The sequence below is a fragment of the Sciurus carolinensis genome, chromosome 1 (genome assembly GCF_902686445.1).
Source record: "Sciurus carolinensis chromosome 1, mSciCar1.2, whole genome shotgun sequence".
NCBI lineage: Eukaryota > Metazoa > Chordata > Mammalia > Rodentia > Sciuridae > Sciurus > Sciurus carolinensis.
This window is the reverse complement of record NC_062213.1, coordinates 117,646,006-117,672,277: the sequence shown is the minus strand read 5'-3', so window position 1 is coordinate 117,672,277 and position 26,272 is coordinate 117,646,006. Positions and strand designations below refer to the sequence as shown.

The following is a 26,272-nucleotide window of genomic DNA, read 5'->3' as shown; positions in this document are numbered from 1 at the left end:
TGGTTTTGTTCATGTGTGGTGGTGAGGTATAAGAATAAGGTTTCATAACATTCCTTCCTTCCTACAAAGAATATGTCACCCCTATAATAAACGTTGGTGCACAATTACAATAGGGACTGCTGCCCTACTGTACCCCTTAACTCAGCAATTCAGATATTAACCAGATGGACCTAGTAGAGATAGTCACATGAGATTACTTGTCTATTGTTTTAACCGTGAGAATAATAAGAATAGTCTTAGGTCACATAGAATTTAGATATTAAGGAAGTAAATATTGTATTAGTTCACCGAGGTAGTTAGATATTCTTAAAACAATTGTGAATAGGTAAGGATAATCTGTAAGGTTACTGTTTTCTCATAATTTTCTGTTCCTTGTTAAAAACAATTTCTGCCTATGCTTTGAAAACTTCTTTAATATTAACCACAAGATTGTCATTATAGCCTGAAGAAAAATGTATATAAACCCAGCCTTCCCCAGAATAAAGTGGGAGTGATTGCCTCAGAACTAGAGTCTGTGTCTTTCATTCTCCATCCATCGCCGACGCTGTCTCCCCGCGCCCCGTTTACCGGTGTGGAACCCATGGACTCCTGTTAGGGCTGGACTCCGGCATGCTCTTCTCATGATTATACTCTGGGTAGTATATGAATCGACTTGAAATCTAATAGATTCCTTTAGCATCCTGACATTAATGATGAAAAGTATTTAAAAGGGCAGTGAAGCATCTTCCATAAGGACCTGTACATTTAGAGTTTCACCAACCTTCTCTCCTGCTTGACCAGAAGGACCTGGGTCTCCAGTGGGACCTGCGCGACCTTTGGGGCCTTCAGGACCATCTTCTCCTCTTGGACCAATTTGACCAACTTCTCCCTGAAGTATAGAGATAACATCTTATAACTTAAAACATAAATGGATCCTAACAGGCAGAGATTCTAATCTATTGGAGAGTCAGATTCTTCAACTTCTGGTTTGTTTATTTGTGTTTTATGTTTGACAAGGAAGTTTGCAAGGGTTTGACTTCTTCAATTGCTCCATTTCTGAATAAACAACTAAATATAACCAACATACTGAAAATCTTCAGAAGTCAGAAGCTATCATATACGATGTTATCTTGCTTTTAAGACATTTGTGTTAGAGAATGACACAGATAGGACAGAGACAAAGAAAGAGACACAGGCAGAGAGAGACTGAAAGAGAAAGCAATAAGAATAAAGATTGAAAGCAACTTTGGAAATCATCATTTGAAACACAAGAAAAACTATTTTCATTTTAGATTTCATTTTTATCTTTAAGGAATTAGGAACTGAGATTCAAAGTTATTGTCTCCCATCCCAAACACAGTTTTATGTGAATTTGGGCAAAACCAAGGTCTTCTACAGTATGCTTTTTCACTCAGAGGTACAGGTACATTATATTAGTTATAAAAGAAATATTCCCAATAAAGCATCTAATTTGCTTTAGATAAATAAAACTATTTCTTGTTTTTTAGTGCTCATATCCAGAGAAAAAATTCTATTCTTAGACCCTGAAATTCAAGACTACTGAAAATTTACAAAAGTTGCAGAAAGGAAGTTTCCAGGCAGCACAGCTCACTACAGAAGAACTAAATTTAGAACAAGCCTATCAAATTACTTAATGTAATTTAATAATTGTACTCTAAAACTGTCTAGACACAATAATACTCAGTCATATTCAGATGCTTCTTGACTTACAAAAGGGTTATATCTCAATAAATCCATGTGAGCTGAAAATATCCTAAATCAAAATGCATTTAATACACTGACCTATGAAAATTCATAGCTAAACCTAGCCTACTGTAGAAGTGCTCAGAACATTTACAGTAGTCTACAGTTGACTAAACCCTCTAACACAGCTTGTTTCATAATATAGTGCTGAGTATCTCATTCAATTTACTGAATACTATATAGAGAGTGAAAAATAGAAAAATGTTTGTATGGTGCAAATCATAAATTCAAAGAATCATAATGTCAAAAATTGTAAGTCAGGAACTGTATATAATATACACAAAGTATATATTATACAGACAGTCCTCAACTTACAATGGTTCAAATTAAAATTCTTTTATTTTACCTTGGGGAAAAAGCAATGTGCATTCTATAGAAACCATACTTCATATTTTGGATTTTCTACTCCCAGGCTATCATGTGTGGTTTGCTATTCTCTCAAGTTGCTGGGCAGCCATAGAGAGGCTCAGCTCTCAGTCAAACATGAGACCAGCAAGATAAACAACTAATATTCCACAGTATATTGTGCTGCTAAGCTGATACGCAGTAGGTTAGACACTTGAAGTGTAATTTTAATTCACAATATTTTCAACACATAATGAGTTTATTGGGATATAATCCCATTGTTAGTAGAAAAGCATGTCTAAAAGATAAGTGGTACTATACTATTTCCACAAAACTTAAAATGTGTGATATTCATATAAAACCCAAGTGAGCAAAATCTTAATACATTTTATTTATCCTGCACTTGCTATTTTTAAAGATTAGAATTCATGTATAATATGTAATTTTATGTATTAGTACAAGTTTTCTTTTTACTCACTCTGTCACCTTTAAGACCCATGTCACCTTTGAATCCTGGAAAGCCATCTTCACCCTAAAAAGTACATGGAATAAACAAGAGTTTAGTCAGGTAGGTGTAAAAATCTAAAATATGGTTATATAAAATGAGTGCTAATAATTAGGTGATTAGCATATATCTTATGCTATTTAAATGAAGAAAAAATAAATATATAATAATTATCATTCAACATGGATTACAAAGTCTTAGTCTATCAAATAAAATGTTTTTACCCTTAATTTACTAATTTTTACCAAAGAATTTTACATTATGCACTTATTATCCTTTGCTTTAGATTAAGGCCTTCTAATTTAACATGATTTTTTATATTATAATCTCTTCAGGTGAGAATAGGAAGAAAAAAGAATATCCTTCATATGTACAGACTGCTAATTGTAGTGCCTTATGCACAGAGCAGAGATGCTTAAAACTAGGCATCTTTTAGCAGTGGAGACATTGGGGTTATAGAAATATTTCCTATTGTTCCTACTGAAATCTGAAAGCTTCATGAACAACTTTACTATCTCTTAATTTCAAGAAAAAAAATAAATTTCTAGAGGATGATCATTTATGTATTCAATAACATTAAGTGAACAATTCATATATTGAAAACACTGTGGAATATTTTAAGGTTTTTGTTTTAAACAAAACATAGAAGATAGAACATTTGCATTAATTTTGGTATGAATGAAGTACAATGGGAAAGAGAAGAAAGACAAGATGATGTTGAAGAAGAAGAAGAAGATGATGATGGTATGCTGGTGCTGCTGGTGTTTTTGAGTCAAGTTGTGAAGGAGATGTATGATAGGTGGTTTGGCATTTTATTTGGTAGTACAAAATGGATACAATTTTCAGAGTTGGAGGAAAGGACACTTTAGTCTGGGTCTGAGAACAAAGCTAGAAAGAACACACATATTTTTATCTCCCCTTTATACTCGCAAAATAACCTCTCTCAAATACAAAATTGATCACATTACTTTCATTTTTATATTCCTCAGTGTTTTCAAATGGGTAATGATGAATATAAGCTGCCCCCTACCACACTATGATCTAGCTCTTGTCCATTTCATCAGACTTTTGTCTTGAATTCCCCCTCCATCTCCACCCAAGACTTGGGATTGTATTCTAGAAAAACTAAGTTATTGTGTTTTCATTCATAACATGCCTGCAAATGCTTTCCTTTCTCTGCACATCTAGTGATATTTCACTCTTTTCATGATGCAGCTTATGATTTTGCTAAGAAGTGTTACCTGACCTCAAACTTTTTCTCCTAAAATTAATCTGTCTGTTCAATGTGTCCCAGCTATGTTTCTTATTGCAACAATATGACTTACTGTTCTGAGTAGATCAGAAATCACTTTTCCACTAAATACTAGAGGTAAGAATCACGTCTAAACACCCACTGAGTTTCTAGCATTGAATGTATTTTTGACTTCTGAAACCATTATATTGCATAAACATTTACCAAAGAAACATTTGGAAATTATTCATGCTCCAGTGGGAGTTTAGCAAGGTACATGAAGGTTCAGAACATATCAAATACCAGGCAATTTGAGTGTGAGCGCTAAACCTAGAAAAAGTGATCCAACCACTATCTTGTCTAACTGACAGTAGAAGTTTTCCTCAGGAGGAAAGTATAAGGTTTTCATGTTCTTGTGGTGAAATGACCTTGAAAGGAGCAGAATTTTCTCTATACTGAATGTAACTGGAGCAAGTGCTGAGGCATGAGAGCTGAAAATGACCACTTAACTTCCTATTAACTGTTGTCTTCACTACCTTCTCCCTGGAGAGAAAGGCAATTACACAGTTGCCAAGTTTAGTTTAAGAAATACTGTACTCCAAGAATCAGTAACTGACCTTAGAATTGTTTCAAGCAGACTTATTTATTTATTTATTTATTTACTTGGAGCTGGAACCCAGTGAAAGGGATGCTGCTTCTGTCAAACTTTGTTGTCATGTGCACAATTAAGGAAAAAAATATATGATTCAAATTCTTTAGGCAAATCTTTAAACAAATGACAAAACAAGATTTAATATTTCTAGTCCTAAAATTATCAGGTTTGAAGTAATTCAGAAAAAGGGAAAAGAAAAAAAGCAAGGGAAATAAAATACTAATTGATTAGTATGTTGGAAAAAATAAAAACAAAACAGTTGGAAATACCTTAGATTTTTTTTTTTTTTTTTTTTTTCAGTGCTGGGGATTGAACCCAGGGCCTTGTGCTTGCAAGGCAAGCACACTACCCAACTGAGTTATATCCCCAGGCCCCCTTAGAATTTTTTTTAGAAAAATCTTATTTTAGAGATTTAAAATGAGGCTCAGGGAGAGTAATCTTTCAGATTACTCATCTATTTAGTATGGGAATTGAATCAGAATCCATAACTTTTGACTCCAAATTTACAAATTTAACTACTTTCCTGTATATACACTTGTTTCTTCTGAAATGATATGCTACTCAAAACAACCAACAATCTCAAGATATTTCCTACATACAAGCAATGTATGTATTTTTTTTTTCATTGTATGTTTTTCCTCACATGTGTCTCATCATCTATAGTTTTACTTACCTCTGTCACTTTGCAACTACCTCTCTTTCTAGCAAGGTCACAAAATCCTAAATGGGGACAACATTTTTTTACATGGACATACTCCAAATAATTGCAAATTACCACTATCTGAACCGTCACTCTGTACCACCACCAGCTCAGTAGGACACTGCTCAACAACCATCATTGCTGATCAGGATGAATTGGCATCATCATCCAAGTTGCTGAGCTCATTCAATCTGCACATTTGTCATACAACAATGTACGGCACCCTTTACTGCATCTCAGTAGTTTGTTCTTTCCAGAAAATATAAATTTTAATGTGTATGAGAAAGGGATCTCTCCTTGCTATCCATTCCCTATTGCTACTTATGGGCTATTTTATAGTACTATGACTGTGGAAATAAATGATTGCCCTTGGAATCAATATTAAATGTTATATTAAGATTTTATACTTCAAGCCTCCGTGTTGCTTTTAATTTTTTTATGCAATTTAGTAGTAAAAATTAATCCAATATGATTCTAGTTAATGCTATTTCCTTTACATTTCAAAATAATCTTTGAAGGATTTGGGACTCTCCTGTTCAATTAAACATTTACCTGAAAAAAATCTGAATTTCATATTCCTTAGCCAAAGCCAATTGGTTTACAAATGCTGTATTCATGCACAGTCTAAGATAAATCCTCTCATCTACCTCTCCCTGGTTTTAATTTTATTTCCCTCTTGCTAACACTCTTCTTTGTGTATAGTAGCATCAGATGGTAAGCCTTCCTTTCTTCCAGTTGTTTTAAAATACATTTCAGTTTATGAATTTTGGGGATTTTAGAAAAGAGTTATATAAGCATAAAATTGGATATTGCCCAAACCCGGTAGCAAACCCTATGATTTTCAAAGTTAAATACATGTAAGACCCCAGCACCCAAAAAAAGAAAGAAAAAAAAAAATACATGTAAGAAAAAAAGGGATACAAGACTAACTCTGCATGGCACACTTTTGCCTCTGTTCTTTAGCACTCTCCTTAGACTATAGGGTTTTTCTGTTGTTATTTTGTTTTTTTGTTTTTTTTTTTAGATTCTGTGATGGGCTGAACAGATCTGGCTCCCTGAGAATGATATAGGCCAGACAGACTCCATTTTGCTCTGAGTCTCCATGTTTTATAGGAAATAAACTTCTCCCATGTGAACACCCCACCTCTGTACCCATCAACAATTGCTTAGCTTCTCCCATGGGAACACCCTGCCTCTGTCCCCATCATCAGTTACTTAGTGTGACATGTTTAACAATACAGAATGACAATTCCTATGTAAAGAAAAATTGCTCTCTTTTGATTCCTATTGCTCCTAAACAATGTACCATGTGAACAGTGATTGTGTGGATGTTAGTAACCATTCTTTAGTTTGTACCTAGATAAGGGTCATTTTGACCCACTTCTCCCTCTGTTGGTGATCTCATGATGTTAGTTTGTAATTTCGAATCATAGCAACAGACACTTAATATTGATGTGATTTTTGGTATAAGAACCCCTAAAACCCTGTGGTTGGGGCTGTTCTCCCAATATCCATTTTTGGGGGCATTGTGTGAGACAGTTAGCTAGCCGGCCTAATAAAGACTCAAATTTGGACTTCCCAGTGGTGATTGGTCTATTCTTAAGTTGTGCCCCATAACAGATTCCAGGATGTGGTATATAAAATTAGACTCACATTGTCTAATATGTAAATAATCAAATAATCACTCAGTATATTTGATAAACGAAACACATGTTGAAGAACCTTAAATTTTATACACTAGATACATAGAAATTAAAAATCATCTACCCTATGTACATGTATGATTACACAAATCTACATTGTGTACAACCATAGAAACAAAAAAGTTATAACCCATTTGTGTGCAATAAATCAAAATGCAGCCTGTAAAAATAAAAAAATAATTTAAAAAATCATCTAACAATTAAATTTTACCTTTTCACCTTTAGATCCCTTGAGACCTCTGACGCCATCTGCTCCCTATGGAATAAATTACAAATATTAAATTACTATCATGTTTTACATTGAAATAAAATAATGTAGAAACAACTTAACATTTACCTTTACTCCTCGAGGACCAGGGTAGCCAATAGGACCTTGGGGACCAGGGGGACCCTAAAAGAGAATCATTATAATTTAAATGTATGATACTTTGACAATGCTACTTATTCACATACTATAATTTTACCAAATAACCTATAAAAATATGATATTTTTCTATATTAATATTCGGTAAAGATTTCTTGGATATTTTATTATTTGTTTCTAGAGTCAGATGTGATAAACAAGCCATATGACTAGCACTACTCACATAAACTTACTATGTCACATATTCATGCTAAAAATAATGCCCTCCTGTGATTTGCATAAGGTTTGAGTGTTCCCCAAAAATCCATGTGCTAGAAGCTTGGTCTCTGGCATGTTAATGTTAAGAGGAGTAGACCCTTTAAGAAGAGGAATCTAGTGAGAGGTGGTTAGGTTGTTGGGAATTATTAATGTAGTTCTGCTCTTAGAAAAAATTAATGAAATTCTCACAGAACCTGTTAGTTCCCAGGAGAGCAGGTTACTATAAAATACAAAGCCTGATCCCTGAATATCTCTAGCTTTGTATCTTATCATTTAATTTCTCTTTCTCATAAGCAGTCTTGCCATGATGCCATCTACTGTGTTAGGAAGCAGTCAAGAGGCCCTTCACCAGAGACCAAATTTATAAGATCACTTGATCTTGAACTCCCAAACTGTGAGATTATTATAACCTGTTTTTATTATATTTTACTCAGCCTCAAGCATTTGTTACAGCAACAGAAAACAGACTAATACAATACCTAAATCATCCAATATATGTACACAAAATATTTAGATAATTAATAACAAATTTTTAACCTGAAAAAGCTCATCATGCTCATTGAATACAGTAGAAAATTATAAATTTACAAACAAAATTAATCATTTCCAATAAATAAACATTTTGTATGAAATTGTAGCATTCCCATGATGAGTAACGTGATAAAAATTACGTATTTCCCTTAGTTGGCTTCACTTGTCTAGTACATGTAATGGAAACAATAAATAATATGTAACTTGCCACTTTGCAGTAATGCTGAGAATTTTAATGCCAGCAATTCAAAAGTAGCAACTCTAAACAAAAATGATTCTATCCCTGCTACCTTAATCTGGATAGTACTAAGCATACTTACTAAGCTTATTGAAAAAGCTTTCATTTAGATATTTTGAGAATCACTACACTTAAAATTTAATATCCTCTTGGTTAAAAGTTATCAGAAAGTAATAAATAAAGATAAAATTGGAGTTACATAAACATTTTAATAATATTCAGCAATTTTTGTTCAATTTAATTATTAGTATGATAATTTATTCCATTTATACTATATATATGCAAAATATGCACTATTCTTAACTATAAAATATTTTTTAAAAAGAGATTACAATCTATTTTACAAACATATAAAATAAAAAGTTGTCTATCCAAGGCATGCCTGTTTATTATGTCAAAAATAAATATAGGAACTCAATTTATATTAAAATGTTAGGAAAATTTTTTCAGATATTAAAAGCATACTCAAAAAAGAAATGAAATATTTTTATCATTTCTAATATTCTCCTATCGCTTTGTGAGCTCAGAAAAAAATATACTATAGAGATGAAGAAATCAAGGCATTTCTTCTTTTCTTAAAGACAAGTTGATAGAACATTTAAATGAATACTTGGTAACCTACCAAAGCACCCTTTTCTCCAGACTGGCCTTCTTTTCCAGGATGACCCTATATATATAGAAAAGTACATATCAGCAAAATGCAATATTAGTGGTAGTTGATAATATTACAAAATTCTTCCTTTTGTTCAAATCTATTGAGATCATATTCTATTTTTTTAGAAAATGTTGAACTTTTTTGTGTCCATTTTTGTATCTTTAAATACCATAGGCAATGGTAGCATTTAGAAAGAATCATTAGATTATACGTATTTCATTAAATATGGAATGCTATTAAGAAAGTTTTGAAAAAGCATGAATAACAATACATATTGCTCATTAAAGATTTAAATCCAATCTCAATTAGAGTCTTATATACAGATATTTTAATTGCCTTATATTCTGCAGATCTATTAGTGATGGTATGTACATATTCATAAGGAAAGAAAAGCATGTAAATAGAAAATCTGAAAATAAAGCAAAGACATAAACATTAATACTGCTAATAATCAAGTTATTCATATTCAGTAAGTAGAAATGTACAGCTACATGACAATCACACTTAATGACAAGTAGAAGCAGGATGAAATCTCATATCCTGACTTACAAATCACAGTAAGTAGACTGAAGAGAAAAAAATGCATAAATAATACACTTTTTAAAATAACAAAGTAGATATTGCATTTTTACATTATTTATTACTACATGTAGAGAAATAATAAATATTGGTATATTTCCAAAAAGGAATAAATCCTGAGGTCTGAGGAATTTTCACAGATATTGTCTGAGGAAATTTATGAAATGTTTTGGAGTTTCATCTGAACTTTTGGGAAAAAGATGAAAAGAAAGAACAGTGGGTAAGTGCTTTGCATTAAAAGAAGTGGACTCAAGGAATCACAGAAAATTTAAAGAATGCCTAGAAAATGTGAGTGGATCTGTCTTTCTGGAGCTAATGCTTCATGAGAGAGTAGAAAGGTTGAAGATTCTGGAAGGTTCTGGTCTACAGTGCCAATATTAGTTTATCTAGAGGCCAATGTGAGCTCATTAAAGATTTTGCAATTCAGAAGTGACATGATAAAATGTAGTTTTGAAAAGATCAATGTTTAATTACTGGCTCAATTTACTTTTATTATAGACTACATATAATCATTTCTGAAACACATGTAAAATCTACTTTTGAAGATAATATATAGAAAATGTAATCAGGTAACTAGTACTTACAGGTGGTCCATCAGCACCAGGAAGTCCAGCAAGACCTGGTTTTCCTTGGGGTCCCTAATCAAATAGTGAAAAGAGAATATTTTATTTTAAGAAATAAAAATAATGAAAAGCTCTGACTGTGTACATAGCAATATAGCACTAGTGATATTCTTGAGACAATGGTTTCTAATTACAAGTAATAAACATTTGAATAACTTTTTAACATTTTTTTGGAAAAATGGTATAAATGAAAACCCAATTTACAATATGTCAAAAATATGCTAGTTTAGCCTGCATAGTAACCTTAAATGTGTCCTTTTTAAAAATAACAAATTAGTTTTTAAATGCTACAACACACTGGAGCTTAGAGAAAAGGGAAAATACAACTTAACCATCCATTGACTTAGAACAATGACAAGGTAAACATTTGTTTTTTCCATCAATAATGTTAACATATGCCAATTCAAATACAGTCATGAGCCCCATATTTTGGATAATCATGGACCACATGCTCAATGGTGGTCCCATAAGATTACTAATGGAGCTGAAACACTATCACCTAGCAATGTCATAACCATCTTAAGGTCCTAGTGAAATTCATTACTCACATATTTGTGATGATATCAAACAAGACTACAATGTTGCCAGCTACATAAAGGTACTATACATTTAATTACATGCAGTATGTAATTTGAGAAAATAATAAATTAATTATATTACTGACTTATGTATTTATTATATTATACTTTTATCATTATTTTAGAATGTAATCCTTCTATTTAAAAAAATTTACTTTAAAACAGTATGCTGTATCATGCTGGCAGCAGTCTGATCCATCTATTTACCACATCTCGACTGCAACACAAGTGACTGACTTTGCCATGCAGGTTTGTGGATTAGTGTATGCCATGATATTTACACAAGAATACAATGGCTGGCCTAATGATGGATTTCTCAGACTGTATCCTGTTTAGTGACAAATGACTATAATTTCAGAGTACGGTGAAATATACTAATTATTAAAACATTTTCAGTAACATAAATTAATATGTGAAAATTATTCACAACATTAAGAAAAACAAATCTGTTTTTATGTAAAATTACATAACCTAATATGCAACTAACAAATGATAAAAAATTAAATATTCGTTCAACGGATCACTCTAATTCCTGTTAACCACAGAGGGTTTCAATTTTTATTTGACATGACCGTTGCTAAGTTTGAAAAATGGTAATAGTCAACATTGCAAGAAGTATACACTTCCTTGGGAGAAAAGTAGGTACTGTATTGAGATTATTAACTTTTTGATGCACTTATTAGTTAGGACTTAAAACCAATTGAAAAGGCAGGGACACATAAGCAAGTCTAAATGCTAGATAGTTTAGAGATTTCTGATTCTCAGAGAATACTTAAGATAAGCATTGTGTTCATGTTGACTGATATTATGAAGTTTTACAGGAAAGCATCACCTAAATCAGTATGAAGCAAAAATAAATAAATAAATAAAAAGAGATTTTTAATTAAAAAAATTATAATTTGTAACTAAAATTAATTGCTTTTCATTTAAAGTACTTAAAAATTTCAATCCCCTTCATCAATCTATAAGTTATATTCAGTCCAGTCATTTAACATTATGTAATAATTATTACAAAACACTAAATATTTAATGGCAGCATTTTGTGTATCACCTAAATTACCTTTTACTCTCAGGACACTTGTCTTATTTCTTTAGAACAAAATGTAGCTCACAGAGTACAAGTTCATTAATTATTGTTATCAGCAGATTTGTTATTTCTATGACAACTTGGTGAGCAGTACTTGGATCTTTTCTGTTGATATATATTGGAGGGTAAACAAGAAATATTAAAACTCTTGCACTATAAGATGATTTTTTAATCAAATTGAAATCAATCCATCTCTTTTAAAATGGAAGTTCCATGACAGCAGAATGTTTTGTCTGCTTTTAAACTGCTTGATGTTTCCCTGGAGAAGTAGGAATAAAAATAAATAAATGTCATTCTGTTTAGATTTTAATAAAATAGTTAAAATTTATAGAGTGCATCTATGCACTGTGTTGAGCAATTTATATGCATTATCCTCTTTGTCTCAATGAATCTCATGAAATATCATTATCTGTTAATGTGTGACAAAGTTGCAATCCAAATGATTCCAAGCCCACATTCGTATCTTCGAAGTCCCTTCCACTAATGGATATTTATTTTGTGTCATGCTGTTTTATACTGAGCTCATAGAGTTATGTCATTTTTTTGGCAAAGCAATTAACATATGAATGATATGAATACTGAACTCATAAATCACAGGAAATATTCAGTATACTTATAAAAAATGTCAGAAAAATATAGTTGTCTTATCCAGTACGAGTAACAAACATTATGAGATATTTTGTCACCAATATGATAAAAGCTATAATAACCTAAGATATATATAAAAGTTCTTGGATATTAAAAATATGATATTAATTAATTATATGTAAATTATGATTTTCTTATTAAACAATTTAAAATTACCATTCACTAGCAGTTTGGGAAACAAAGCTCTTGAGCCAGATCATACTATATCATAAAGAAAGATAAAGCCAGATCATGTTTACTTTTTAATATAAATGCCATACAAAATATATTAGATAGCTGCAATGTAACTAAAATATTTCCCTCATGTTCATAAGTTCCTTTCTTCTTTTGATGGAAAAAGATTGTTTTTAAATTTACAAGTTGAATATGTGAAGAACAGAGACAGTAGCAGCATATACTTAAGATAGCTCTCTTCTTACCAGTAAAAGTGCAGTGAAAAAAATCTTATATTTTATCTTTGGCTCAACAAAGGAAATTCAGATATGTCAATGTTTCTTAAAAACAAATTTCTCCTAATAATTCAGGTTATGCATGACAAAGTTATGGTCAAAAATTTAATAGATATATGCATCAAGTGCAATCTATAACATATATAATGTTTATTATGATGAGCTAATATAAAAGTTAGGACTGGCCCAGTTTGCAATTGTTGATCTAAAGTAAAGATTTAAATCACCTTGAGAACCTAAAGTTTTGAATTCACAGGATATTTTCCAAAAACACTCCTATACTGCAACCACATAGAAAAAAATCTACAGAAAAAAAGTACTTCAATGAGCAATTAAATTTGATATGTTAATCCTTAAACTCAATAAGATAAATAAATCAATTACAGTATAATCCAGGGATTTGAGTAGATGTTTTAACAGAAAAGTTAAACAACCAAAAAGCACACAACAATATGCTCAATGCCACTATTGATTAAGGAAATACAAATTAAGCCCACAATAAAACACTATGTCACAATAACAAGAATGACCAAAAATAAGAAGAGACACAATATTAAGGATGTGGAGGAACTAGTATCCTTACATATTTTAGTGGAAACAACAACAACCAAAAATTGGTGCAACCACTTTGGAAAGCAGTTTAGAAGTTTCCTAAAATGTTAAATGTAAATTTACCACATGACTAGAACTCCTAGGTCTCTATCAAAAGGAAATGAAAACATGCCTATATAGACACTTGCATGCAAAGAGCCAAGTTAACACTATTTTATGGATAAAAGCTAAAAGGCATAAGTTAACCATATGACCAGCAACTGCTGAATAAGAAAGCAGAACATAGAAATATAATACTATTTGGCAATAAAAAGGATCAAAGTACTGATATGTGCTACCACATGGATAAACATGAAAAACATTATACCAAATCACAGAGGCTAGACATACAGTTCATATACTATATTGACCATATGATTAAATCCATATATCAAATTAATTCACATATTTTGTTCATATGAAATATTCAGAAAAAGCAAATCTATATCAAAAAAGTAAAGCAGCTGTTGTCTTGTTGGGGTGAATATGGATTGCAAATTGACACAAGAATTCTCTCTAGAGGTGTGTAAATATTCTAAAGTTAGCTTGTGGCACAGCTCTATAAGTTTACTGGAAATCATTTACACTTGAAACAAGTGAATTTTGTGATATATAAATTATACCTCAATAAAGGCTTTTTTAAATTGGTGTGTTCATAAAAATACACATAGGTAAGAAAAAATCCTTACAGCTAGCCAACTATTATGCTACATCTATGGTGAACAGGATATACTACTCAGGGAATCTTGCAGAGGAGACCAGGGAGAAATTTCTTTAATTAAAGATTTATTTTTGTTTTGATCCAGTTATTGAGGTATTAACAAGGACATCATTTGCCAATTATACATGAGAAATAGTGGCAGTGACAAGTTCACAATTCTTCTTAATGAGATTATACTATAAACCCTTTGTTGCAAACAAACCCAATCACATTTTTCAAGTAATGAGGAAAAAAAAGAGAATCAAACAGAAAACATTCATTCATGATAGTAGGTTTCTGACATTAATAGAGCTGAGAATGTAACATTTGGAAGCTGTCTAAATGGTAACTATGCAAAACTTTGTCATTCACAGTTTAAAGATGAATGAATTCTATTCACACTGTATTCTCATGATTTAACTTCGGATTAATTCCTTATGTTCTGTACTATAAGGATATCTTATCAGGAACAAAAAGCCGGCCTTACAGCTGCCTAGGGCTATTAACACAAATGGTTCACCAGAGATTACTAGAATAACAGAGTAATTTACCTTTTCACCCGGAGGACCAATTGGACCTTGTGGACCAGGAAGACCCTATTTAAAAAGAATTTATTTCATGTCAGCAATCACATCACAAGAATATATTTTTTAAATAGTAAATTATTAGCTCTCCACTGCACATGAAATGAGTAATGAGAATCACTGTGTATGTCTACAAATATAAATAAACACATGTATATGTAGACACACACACACACACACACACACACACACACACACAGATATTTTGGACTCCCTAGAGAGTTTGAGAACACTATGAGGAGTTTTACACAAGCTTCTCTTTTGCAATGAGACTGTAAAGTGATCCTAGTCAGAACCCTCCCACAGGTGTGGCTATAGATCCTGGCACTCTGTGAATGCTGAATGACTCATTTTTCTCTTGGAAGAAAGGGAGTTCTGAAAGTTTGTTTATATTTAAAAAAAAGAAAAAAGGAAAAATAAGAATTATTTTCCAGTACTCACATTTTAAACATTTTTAGCCTTACATAGAAAATTTTGAGGCTGTCCATTTTCTCATGAAAAGAGAACATTTTACCCCATTGTCTCAAAGGAGCTATAAAAGCACGGACTTACTTGAGGTCCTGGATTCCCTTGCTGACCTGGAGGCCCAGGCTCCCCTTGAGGACCCTATACAATAAGAAAATGTAAAGTCCTTAATAAGGCATTTTTTGCAAGATAATGGTTTGGAGTTTTTTTGCCTCATCTGAAAAGTAGTTCACAAATCAGTTTTTCCGCAAGACCATCTGCAAAATAGTGAAATTATTACTGCTAGCGGTAGTTAAAATAATTAACAAAATGTTGTAATGAATGTTTATTTTAAATTTAGCAGCAAAAGTCCTTAATACCCAGATTCTAGAGATGAGTTTATAGATATTTGCTACATACCATGTTCCCTTTTGGTCCTGGGGGTCCATCTATACCTGCAATACCCTTCAATAAAGAAAAAAAAAAAATATGCAGAGTTGTTTAAAAATCTAGATGCGAAAACAGAAACTCAAAAAGGCTACTATAATAACATAATACATGCTAACCAAGGGTGACAAAGATTCCTTTTAGCATTAAATGAAAATAGGTATTTAGGAATTAATGTAAATGAGGCTGGGCCTACTCTCTTCCATCCATGTTCACCATGGATAATCTAGTATAATTTTCTATTGTGTGCTCATGAATTATCATAAGTCTTATGAAACCCATAAGACTGATAAATAAAATTAAAAAAGAGGGGAGGCAATGATCAGTTACCCCAAGAGAGGCAGCATCCTTAAAACTTAGAATATAAAAGGTAGCTAACTGTTGATTATTTATGAAGAATTTTTACGCCCTCCCAATTTTAAAGAGTTTGTTAACAAACTTTCCCTAGGAAATCCAGAATGTTTCCAGCAATACATACAGGTTGCCCTGGAGGTCCTGGAGTTCCCCTTGGTCCCAGCAAACCTCGTGGGCCCTAAGGAAGGGAGAAAAGAAAGCATGTCCTCATGAAAGATGTCCTCAGAATAGGTATTTTCCTTTGAAAAAAATTCCAAGATAATATTAAGAGTAAATATATTTGCACATCTTCTCTTAATACACTGAAAGTGATGTTTAAGGTACCATTTTTATGTAACATAAGTATCTAGTGTTTATACTGACCTAAACGCCAGAAATGATAACAGTGAGTCTTTAGTATAGAAACTGGATGCGTTTGATTCTACAAATTTACATATGAATGACTTAGGGAATTTTTAAAAGAAAAAATAGTTTAATACTTTTAATAAGGCACTTGTGTGTCATTTTCTGATTTGAATGGCAACACTGAGTCTTAATATGCAATCAGATAAACTAAAAATAAAAGTACCTGGATTCTCATTTAGTTCACATTTAGGTAAGAGAATATTCATTGAAATTAACAAACAGGGAAATAGTTATACATACAAATTATGAAACCATTTTCTTGATAGAAAATTTCTTAAATTATTGCTATTTAAACTTGAATTTTCCTCTTCTTCTCTCTCCCTTTCCTGCACATTCTTGCCTTCTTTTCCTTCTTTAAAATAGACAGTACAATAATTTACTATTTCTCCTATATGCCTTACCATAAGTTTTTTTTTTTTTAATTTTTGATCTATAATGGAGCAGATTAAGACTAAGAATAGGAGGCCTTTCTCTAGAAACAGTTTTTGTTTATTTGTTTTGTTGTTATTGTTATTGTTTGGTCAGCTAGCTTTGAGAAAACCTTCCCAGTTCAGTTTCCTCATTATTAATGTTTGGTGGAGTAAAAAAAAATGACATAATCCTTATATCTGCTATATACTAAGTCCCTCATTTGTTTCTTCTGGTAATAAGATTCATTTATTCTAAATACATAAATAGATTCTGGAATTACTGATGATACTTAAAAGAAATAAAATAGCAACAAAAATGTGGTAGGGTTTTGGCTAGCAATTATTACATTCCACATTTCTTTCTGTCAAGTGCCTAAGATTTTTTTTAAAACAAAATAGGAGCTCAAAAATATTCTTTGTTTTTGAACACGATAATTGCCTGCTAAGCTTAGGTAAAACTTCAGTATTTACTTGACTTTATTATTGCCTTTAGATATGTAACATCAGTTATTATTTCCCCCAAACAGGAAAATGATTATTTAAAAATAAAGAAAAAAATTGCTTACAGCTTCACCTGGAAGACCCCTGGGTCCTATTTCTCCATCTTCTCCCTGTCATGAACAAAACAGGAGGGCAATGCTATTAGACAATGCATCATTTCAATATGACTTTGTTCATTCTTATGTTTTAATTTTAAACATGTCTTAAAGAAATGAAGTCTTAATATACCCTCATTCCATCATCACCAGGAGGACCTGGAGGACCTTGGGGGCCTCTTTCACCCTAATAAGTAAAGACAAACATGATTAGCATATAACATAAGCCATGTGTTCACAGTCCATCCCACATCCACATAAACACCTAAATACTTATCACCTAACCAAATATACCAAGATATTGGACAGGGAGAACTTGCACTGTCTTTGCATTCCTCAGAACGATTTGTGGAAAAATCACAAATTGACACCTCTAACCTCTAATATTAGTATGCTAGGGAAAATGTTCCCTCAATTATCAATGTGAAAAGGTTCAAATAAAATAAATACCTAAAGTGATTTTCAGACATTTTTTTATTATAAGCTAAGCATTTAGGAAATTATTTTGTTGAATTTGTCTTAAGTATGGCTACAACTTTCACGATTTTAATTTAATATTTTCTACTTCTAAATATATTAAATCACATAACTCAAGAAGACTAAAGAGTCTTGAATCTCTATTAAAAATAAAAAATCTATTTATCTTGACATGTACTAGTATACACTAGGCATACTGCTAGACATTCTTGAGGTTCTCTTCATCTTTTTTTCTTTTCTTCTCCATTTACCTAACTGCTGCCTTACCTTCCTTTATTCTTCATTCTGGTGAAGAAAGTATTCAAAGTTTATTATTATTATTTTTTTAAGAAACTGTCTCTTCATTTAATTTCCCACTAAAAATATCCACTGGATTGCTAGTGGTTTATTTACCCATAGCAAATTATAAGGTCTTGCATTGAGGTGAAAACTCACAGCATCATGAAGAAATAATATAGTCAGAATAATGCAGTATTCATGACAGACAGTATCTTCCTTTGCGGGTATTTCCACAGACAAAATGCAAGAAGGAAAGTGAGGCAATAATACATTAGATGAAAAATTAAATCTCTACCCTTGCTCTTCCATTAATGTGTTCATTTTAAAACCATATTCTTGAACATTAAGATCATGCCTCAATTTATGTTTCCATACAAAAATGTTTTAATATCTTAAAATAATTACATTGATGCCACATGCATAATTGTATCTCTTTCTCTTGGTATCTATTAGATGTAATAATTTACTCAATCAATTCTCAAATATTTAAGTTCATTTTTATCTGATTTGCCATAGTGCATGGCTACTAAAACACATCAAACTTTCCCGTTTCATCTTGATAAAAACGGAGAAGGAAAGATAGGGGAATGAGACAAATATCATATACAATTACATGAATGGTATGACTCTACATCGTGTAAAACCAGAGAAATGAAAAGTTGTACTCCATTTGTGTACAATCAGTCAAAATGCATTCTGCTGCCATGTATAACTAAATAGAACAAACAATTAAAAAAAAGTAATTGGTGTATCTTACCCTGTGACCTTTGTCACCTGGCAGACCTGGAAGTCCATCAAACCCTCGATCTCCCTGTAAATGACAATCATTCTCATTGTCACATCCTTAGTATAGATCTGTACTCTAATTTGAATGTCAACTATTTTTTTCATATCCAGAAATTTTATTTTAAAACACAAAATTCCAGGGTACATTGACATCCAAGATCTGAATATAAAAATATATGAATTCCTGACCTTTGCCCCAGGCTCTCCTGGCATTCCTCTTCCTCCATCAGCACCTGGACGACCCTGATAATGTCAAAAACAGGATTATGCAAAAAGAATTCCTACTAACAGAAAGTAAAAAAGAACAAACTGATATTGCAAATAAATCTCAAAGTACACAGTAAAAATCATCCATACCCTTTTCCCGGGTTTTCCAGTTGGACCAGGAGGACCTTGGACACCTCTCGGGCCCTATGTCAAAACATCAAATTAAATCCTATTGTAGAATTCTTGGCTGATAAACTCAGTAACTTCAAGAGTGAAGGTTTTAGAAATTGATATCGTCTTAGCTTGATCTTAGTCATTTAAATACAAGGAAATTATTTCTATGTAAAAATTCAGATGAAGCAGAAGACAATTTTTCCAAATGACTTCTAACAAAAAAAAAAGTTATATTACTATTAAATTTAAATGTAGACATGTGATTACATTTAAACAAAAGAAATATAATGGGATATTTTAAACCTTACAAGTATCCCTAATTACCTGTTTTATTCTTAAAAACCATGGGTTCCTCATTTCCTTTGACTGAACACACTTTTCACCATCTATCCCCTTTACCTTTACTTTCTGAACCATTTTTTAAAAATTTTTCTCTTCATGTTTTGGATCCCTCTCCTAGATATTTAGTCTATCATTGTAGTTATCATCTTGGATTGTGAATCCCTGATTAGATTCCTACCTGCCAAAGTTTCCAGCTAACTGTTTCAACTAAATACTCCTGGAGCTTAGCACAGTACCTGGCACATGTTCCTTCAATCACCTACATAATGTTGGTGGACTATTTATAAACTGGCATATTAAAGATCAGAAACTCTCTCTCACATAGTAGCAGTAAAATAAGGAGAAGGATATATATGTTTTCATATAAAATTACTGCACAGCTATAATAGATCAAATGTAGTTTCAGAATGAATATTATATGGGCTTTTAAATTTAATTAATTACACTTTTCAACATTAATTTAAACAATTTCTATGAAGTGAATGTAGACAAAAAATGAAATCCACATTTGGAATTACAAATAATTCTTATGATTGCTACAAAATATCGATTCTAGAAATATAAAAAGTTAAGATTGTCTAGTAAATAGAGGTTAAAAATATAGTTTTTAAAAAGTTATTGTAGTGAGAGAACTCTAGTCTGAACCTATTTGGAAGACAAAGGGCAATAATAAAAAGACACATATTGCTAATTTTAAATGAAAATGATCCTTTCATATCCCTTTTCTCTCTTTGGATTTAAGAAAATCAGAAAAACTGCAAAAATCCACAAACACTGCTATAGCATGTTTTCAGAGTCATTTATGTTTAAAGAGATGAGTTTAAAAAAGAAGTTCACAAATTTTGCAAAAGAATAAAATCCCTAGATTTTTACGTAATATTTTCATGCAATTTCAAGTTAAGCTGCAAGTGTTTTCCATTCTTTTATGGCAATGTTAACTAAGCATGAAAAGGAAGGCTGCCACAGCTTAAGTCAGCCAAATATCCTTATTAATTTTCTTTGGATTTTTTTGGGATTTTTTTTTATCATTTTAAAATAAACTGGTGTGTCCACACAATGGAATACTTAGTGCTTAGTAACAAAAGGAATGCACTATTGATGAACTCGACTGTGATGAATCTCAAAGGCATTATGCTGTGTCAAAGAAGCCAGTCTCAAAAGGTTACCTAAAGTACAATTTCATTTATGTGATATTTTGAAACTACAAAACTTCAGTGATGAAGAACACTGGTTGGGATCTGGGTAGGATACAACTATAAAGATACCGATAAATGGTTCGGAGTTATAGAATATTATCTGTTCTAACGACTGTGATGCTAGTTACAAAGAATGTGCTTGAATTCAATTTTTCTTTGTAATATTTTTTAAATAAAATTAATTTTAAAATGGGGGAAAAAAATGACCACTTGAGAGATCCTGCAGCCCAGTGAATTTATATTCATTGACTATGTCAGGAAGCATTTCCATTTAAGAATTAATATATTAAAAATCAACGTCATCTTTTGTTTTTCTGTTTTCTAGAATATTGCATAATCTTACAGCTCTACTTTATATCATAAAGAAAAATAATGTTCCATTTAAATATAATCTAAGATATTTAAGTGTTTTCAGCTTATATCCTTACAATTTTTCTTAATTTCTTCTACGAAGGTTTCGAAGTTAGCTTCTTTCAGGTGTATTAAATATCCTTTGTGAGACAATGTGCTAAATTTTTTCTCCAAGGAAAGCATGGGTATGAGGCACCACGAATACAAGTACAACTGCAATTGTTCTGCTGTGCTTTGGAGACTCTCTAGCCAATTTAGGATTCTAAAGGTCTATTACTTTCAAGTCTATTCCCACTCACAATTTAAATATGTTTTAAATTAATTAAGTTATTGACAGTCAATTGGTCACTACAGATTTTTTAATTAGAAGAGGTAAAGTGCTTAAAAATAAGGTAAATAGATTCTTTACTCATAACAACAGAAACTTCAATGTCTTACTAGCTAAAAATGAAGTCAATGATAAATAAGTGCAAAACCAAATTATTATTATTATTATTATCATTTTTTTTTTTTTTTTTTTTACCTGAGGACCTGGGTCACCACTCTCACCTTTGGCCCCAGCTGAACCAGGCCCGCCCTGTCAAGAAAAATTGAAGGTATAATCATTTAATTTAGCAATTCCCTGAGCACTTCTATTCCACTATTTTCACTTGAAATGAAAGTTTTCCTGAATATATAACATCACATTAGTTGACATTATTAATTAAAACAATAAGTTCTCTAAGTCCTTTCCCTGAAGTGCATCTCTTGTCATCATATTGATTGTATTTCGGTGTGTGAGCTGTAAATAAAAGTCTGTTTTTCACTCATAAATACACCAAAGTCAACCTCATGATATGGCATTGGGATTTTCTATAATGTGTGCACCATCTGAACACTTAGAAAGCTACACAGGCATTATTTATCACTGTATAGTGGAGTAGTACTAGTGCAAAAAATTTTATTGAATAAAGTATGCATCAAATCCTTTTATGCAATAAGGATTTGCAAAATGTTACTGCTTTTACAGCCAGATATTTCTTAAACACTGAATTTCAGAGTCATAAAATGCTAAGGACAGATGCTATTGCTATCATTATAATTGTGCTGAAATAATATCAAAACATTTTTTCCCAGATTGGTTTTTTTTTTTCCCATAAGACTAACTCATTATAACAAACACTTTATACAAATGTTTACATAATTTAAAAAGTGCAATAAAAACCTGGCACATTAACTGACCGCCTTAACCTGCTTCATAAATGAGTTGCAAGTTTTCAAGATACACATTAAGCCATTTTTATTCCCTAAAAACATTAAAATATTAAAAATAAATATAGCGATTATAGTTAGCTTCATGCTGAAGAAGTTTACATTGTATATTTTTAAAGTTTATGATTTGTTTAAATCAATACACATTTTATTAAACCGTGCAGTACATCAAAGTAAAATAAAGAGTAGAATTACACTAAATCTAAAAATGTTACTATCTAGAGCCTCCTAGTGGTTCCAAAGTAAAATAACTACTGATATGATTTCCAAGAAATACGGACAATAATGTAACATGAATTTTCTCATCTTGAAAGTTAAAAGAATGACTTTCAAGCTTCTGATTAGAAATTCTTGTAACAATTTATTCAAGAGAAAAACTGTGGTTTAACTTTAATAACTGAATTGAACACAACTGTAGAAGTCAACTTATTTTTAATTAATAGGCCTCATTATCTATTGTGTGTAATACATGCTCCCTACTCAATTCATTATAATTATTTTGCTCAAACACTTATTCTAAAACGGTTTCACACAATAACTGATAGTAAGAGAAGAGAGTAAAAGCACATTTTCTATATTTCCTGTATATTTTATAGTATGGATCTCCATTTGTCCATAAAATGACTTGATAAACACAAATGTATTGAATAATGTTTCACTAAAAGAATGTACACATTTGTGTTGAAATATTAATGTTGACGTTTTCTAATTTCTTTTTTTTTGTCTTTTTTGGTACCAAGGCTTGAACTCAGGGGTACTCAACCACTGAGGCACAGCCACAGCTCTATTTTGTATTTTATTTAAAGACAGGGTCTCACTAAGTTGCTTAGTGCCTTGCCATTGCTTGAGGCTGGCTTTGAACTCTCAATCCTCCTGCCTCAGCCTCCAGAGCCACTGGGATTACAAGCGTGGATCATTGTGCCTGGCTGTTTTCTAAACCTTAATAAACAAATTATTTTTTACATTGTAGAATTAGTAGAAATCCAAAAGACTTAAATAATCTGATGTTTATGAACAAAGTATATTAGAAGAGAAATGGTGAAAAGACAATATGATTGTTTTTCACAAAGCTAAAACTTTTTGTAACAAAGAGATGAAGTGCATAGAACACACTGATCTTGACTGATGTTGAAACATATTCATGGATGTCAATGTCTTCTCTTTGCCATTGTGTTGTGATGAAATGGCTGAGCCTTAATGACTGGCTAAGGACTGCCAATGTAACATGCTTCCACTGGTTCTGCTCCTCTCTGCCTTTAATTGCTACAGATCCACTTGTTTGTGTTTGTCATGAAATTCCTTCAGATAATATAATTTTAGAGAGCTTGAACTGTAAATTACAAAGCATAAGGCAGTGTTTTCCAAACATGGCCATAAAAATTAACCTATGGCACTCATTAAAAATACCATTTAAACTGGGCACAAGGGCACATGCCTGTAATCCCAGAGGCTCAGGAGGCTGAGACAGGAGGACTGCGAGTTCAAAGCCAGTCTCAAGCAATGATGAGGCACTAAGCAACTTAGTGAGACCCAGTCTCTAAATAAAATACACAATAGGGCTGGGGTTGTGGCTCAGTGGTAAAGTGCCCCTGAGTTCAATCCTCCGTACCAAAACAAAACAAAACAAAACAAAAAAACAAACAAAAATAAACATTTACCAGTTCCAACTCTGAAACTAAATCATCAGAGTCCCAAGTTCTGGGACCCAGTGATTTTTATTTTTAATAAAATGTCTAGGTAATTCTTCTGCCCCCAATTATATAAAACACTAAACATGCCTCTTTGCAGTTATGTGAATCTTTCAATAACAAGCAATTAAAATTAGTTTTATTCCCATTTTTTAAGTGACACAGAATCTTCCATATTCCTTCTTATATTTTGAAAAACAGAACAGTAAAAATGTGAGTTTGAATTCTATCAATTATATTATCAGAACATGTTACCCATGAGCTCATAACATTGAAAGTAGAGTCCTTCAAATACATAAAGTATTATAAAATTTCAAGTCTGAATAGAGAAAGATTTTTTTTTAATGGAAACAATATCAACCACAAATGGGGTTATGTGTTCACCAGCCAGAGATATGAACAAAGGCCCAGGCCTGGCAAAAGACTCAAGGAAATACCAGTATGGAAATTTTAACATACATTATCATTTTTGTATAACCTACCACAGGACCTGGTCTTCCAGTTAGGCCCATTGGGCCAGGAGGGCCTCTTAGAGCAATCTAGAAGGTAAAATATATCAAGTTTAGCCATATTAAATAACATCTGTCATTTGCACAAGCTAATCTTAAGTAGCAGATGATTTAAACAGTTATCATAAGCTATATGCTAGAAAGTATGCGAGGTTACTGAGGAAATATGTTTCTTGAATGACAAAAGACTTAAGTAACTATCAGACATTTTTAAAACTGTTGAAACTTATATACAATCTTATAGCATGTATTGTTACAATTTAATCAACAATACAAATTAAAATAGACTTAAAAATAAGAAATCTAATGTCTGACAATTTTCTACTTTGAAGTATACTTCAGAACAATGTACAGGTTACTGCTCTTAAATATGCACTTGCAAATCACATTGAAAATATTTTTAGAGGTAGAAAATTTGAAGTGCTTTAAAATATTTCTATCAGTATTTTAGGAAAAATTATGATAAAGTTGTAGCAGCGCAAAGTAAAATTGGACAAGAAGTGCTGTGGCAATACATTTCTTTTAATAAATCTAAAATTTAATATTATATAATAATTTATTATGTATAATCAGAGACATAATACACTGATCACACGCACTATTGTTACACTACATTTTCTAGAAATGTGAAATTAGCACACTTGAAAATCTGGAAGACATACAGCACAAAAGATAAAAAATTTATAGATGTTATATTAGTATGGTGTGCTATTTTTGAATGTTGGTGGGTCAAAAAGGTGAATACTTAGATTTATCAAAACTCATCAAAAATAATACTGTGATGGAAATAATCAGATTAGAACAGTGCATGAGATGAAACCAATAAGATCTCCAAAATTCCACTGCTAACTCACCATGAGAATTTTGACAATACACATCTTAATCTTTGAGATTAAATATCTAAAAATTTGGAATTATAATGCTTGTGCCTATGTTTCAAGTCCATTAAGAGGATTGATAAGATGAAGAATTCAGGGGCTCAAAATACTTAAGTTCAAATAAGTATCTTATATTTTTTCAAAACAATGTAATTTATAAATCATCAATTATCATACATATTTTTAGATATATATAATGCATTTGTATTCTTTAAATATGATATGTCTAGTATCTTTAAACATAATATAAGTACATAATGATTCTTTCAGATTCATAAACTTAAGAAATAAATAAACAAATATCAAGAGTGAATTACACCTTTCACTTAATTTTTGAGGTGTTTTACACAGACATAAAATTAATGGAAGAATAAATGTTACTACAGAAGTGTTCTATATTGGTTAAAAAATGAATAACCATACCCATACTAACCATAAATCCTGCATGTTCTTAAAAAGAAAACCGATATTATGAATAAAAGTATTAAAGTATTATATGACTTCTGATTCCTTCCTGGTTCATTCTTTTGATTTTCTTTTGTATAGTTTAATTATAGTACAGCTAATTAAAAATATATGTGATTATCTGTTTTATAAATCTAAAGAACAGTAGAAGTTTTCAACTGACAAAAGATTATAAAGTATCAATATTGAACAGATTTTGTAAAAAAATATATAAATTATAAAGATTACAACTGAAAATACATAATTAAA

At 31.5% G+C, this 26,272-nt stretch overlaps 1 protein-coding gene across 4 annotated transcripts in view; it reads right to left on the bottom strand.

Moving 5' to 3' along the window:
• Window positions 1–26,272, bottom strand: part of Col11a1 (collagen type XI alpha 1 chain) — a 215,792-nt gene that overhangs the window by 96,771 nt on the left and 92,749 nt on the right. For all 4 annotated transcript variants that reach the window (XM_047566809.1, XM_047566801.1, XM_047566819.1 and 1 more), the window contains 17 exons: window positions 24,654–24,710; window positions 21,756–21,809; window positions 19,320–19,373; window positions 19,152–19,205; window positions 18,934–18,987; window positions 17,554–17,607; window positions 17,391–17,435; window positions 16,134–16,187; window positions 15,629–15,673; window positions 15,317–15,370; window positions 14,732–14,776; window positions 10,089–10,142; window positions 8,893–8,937; window positions 7,217–7,270; window positions 7,091–7,135; window positions 2,567–2,620; window positions 761–868 (listed from right to left, as the gene is read on the bottom strand). In XM_047566809.1, coding sequence (XP_047422765.1) covers window positions 761–868; window positions 2,567–2,620; window positions 7,091–7,135; window positions 7,217–7,270; window positions 8,893–8,937; window positions 10,089–10,142; window positions 14,732–14,776; window positions 15,317–15,370; window positions 15,629–15,673; window positions 16,134–16,187; window positions 17,391–17,435; window positions 17,554–17,607; window positions 18,934–18,987; window positions 19,152–19,205; window positions 19,320–19,373; window positions 21,756–21,809; window positions 24,654–24,710 — 930 coding nt within the window. The remainder of the gene's footprint in view (window positions 1–760; window positions 869–2,566; window positions 2,621–7,090; window positions 7,136–7,216; window positions 7,271–8,892; window positions 8,938–10,088; window positions 10,143–14,731; window positions 14,777–15,316; window positions 15,371–15,628; window positions 15,674–16,133; window positions 16,188–17,390; window positions 17,436–17,553; window positions 17,608–18,933; window positions 18,988–19,151; window positions 19,206–19,319; window positions 19,374–21,755; window positions 21,810–24,653; window positions 24,711–26,272) is intronic.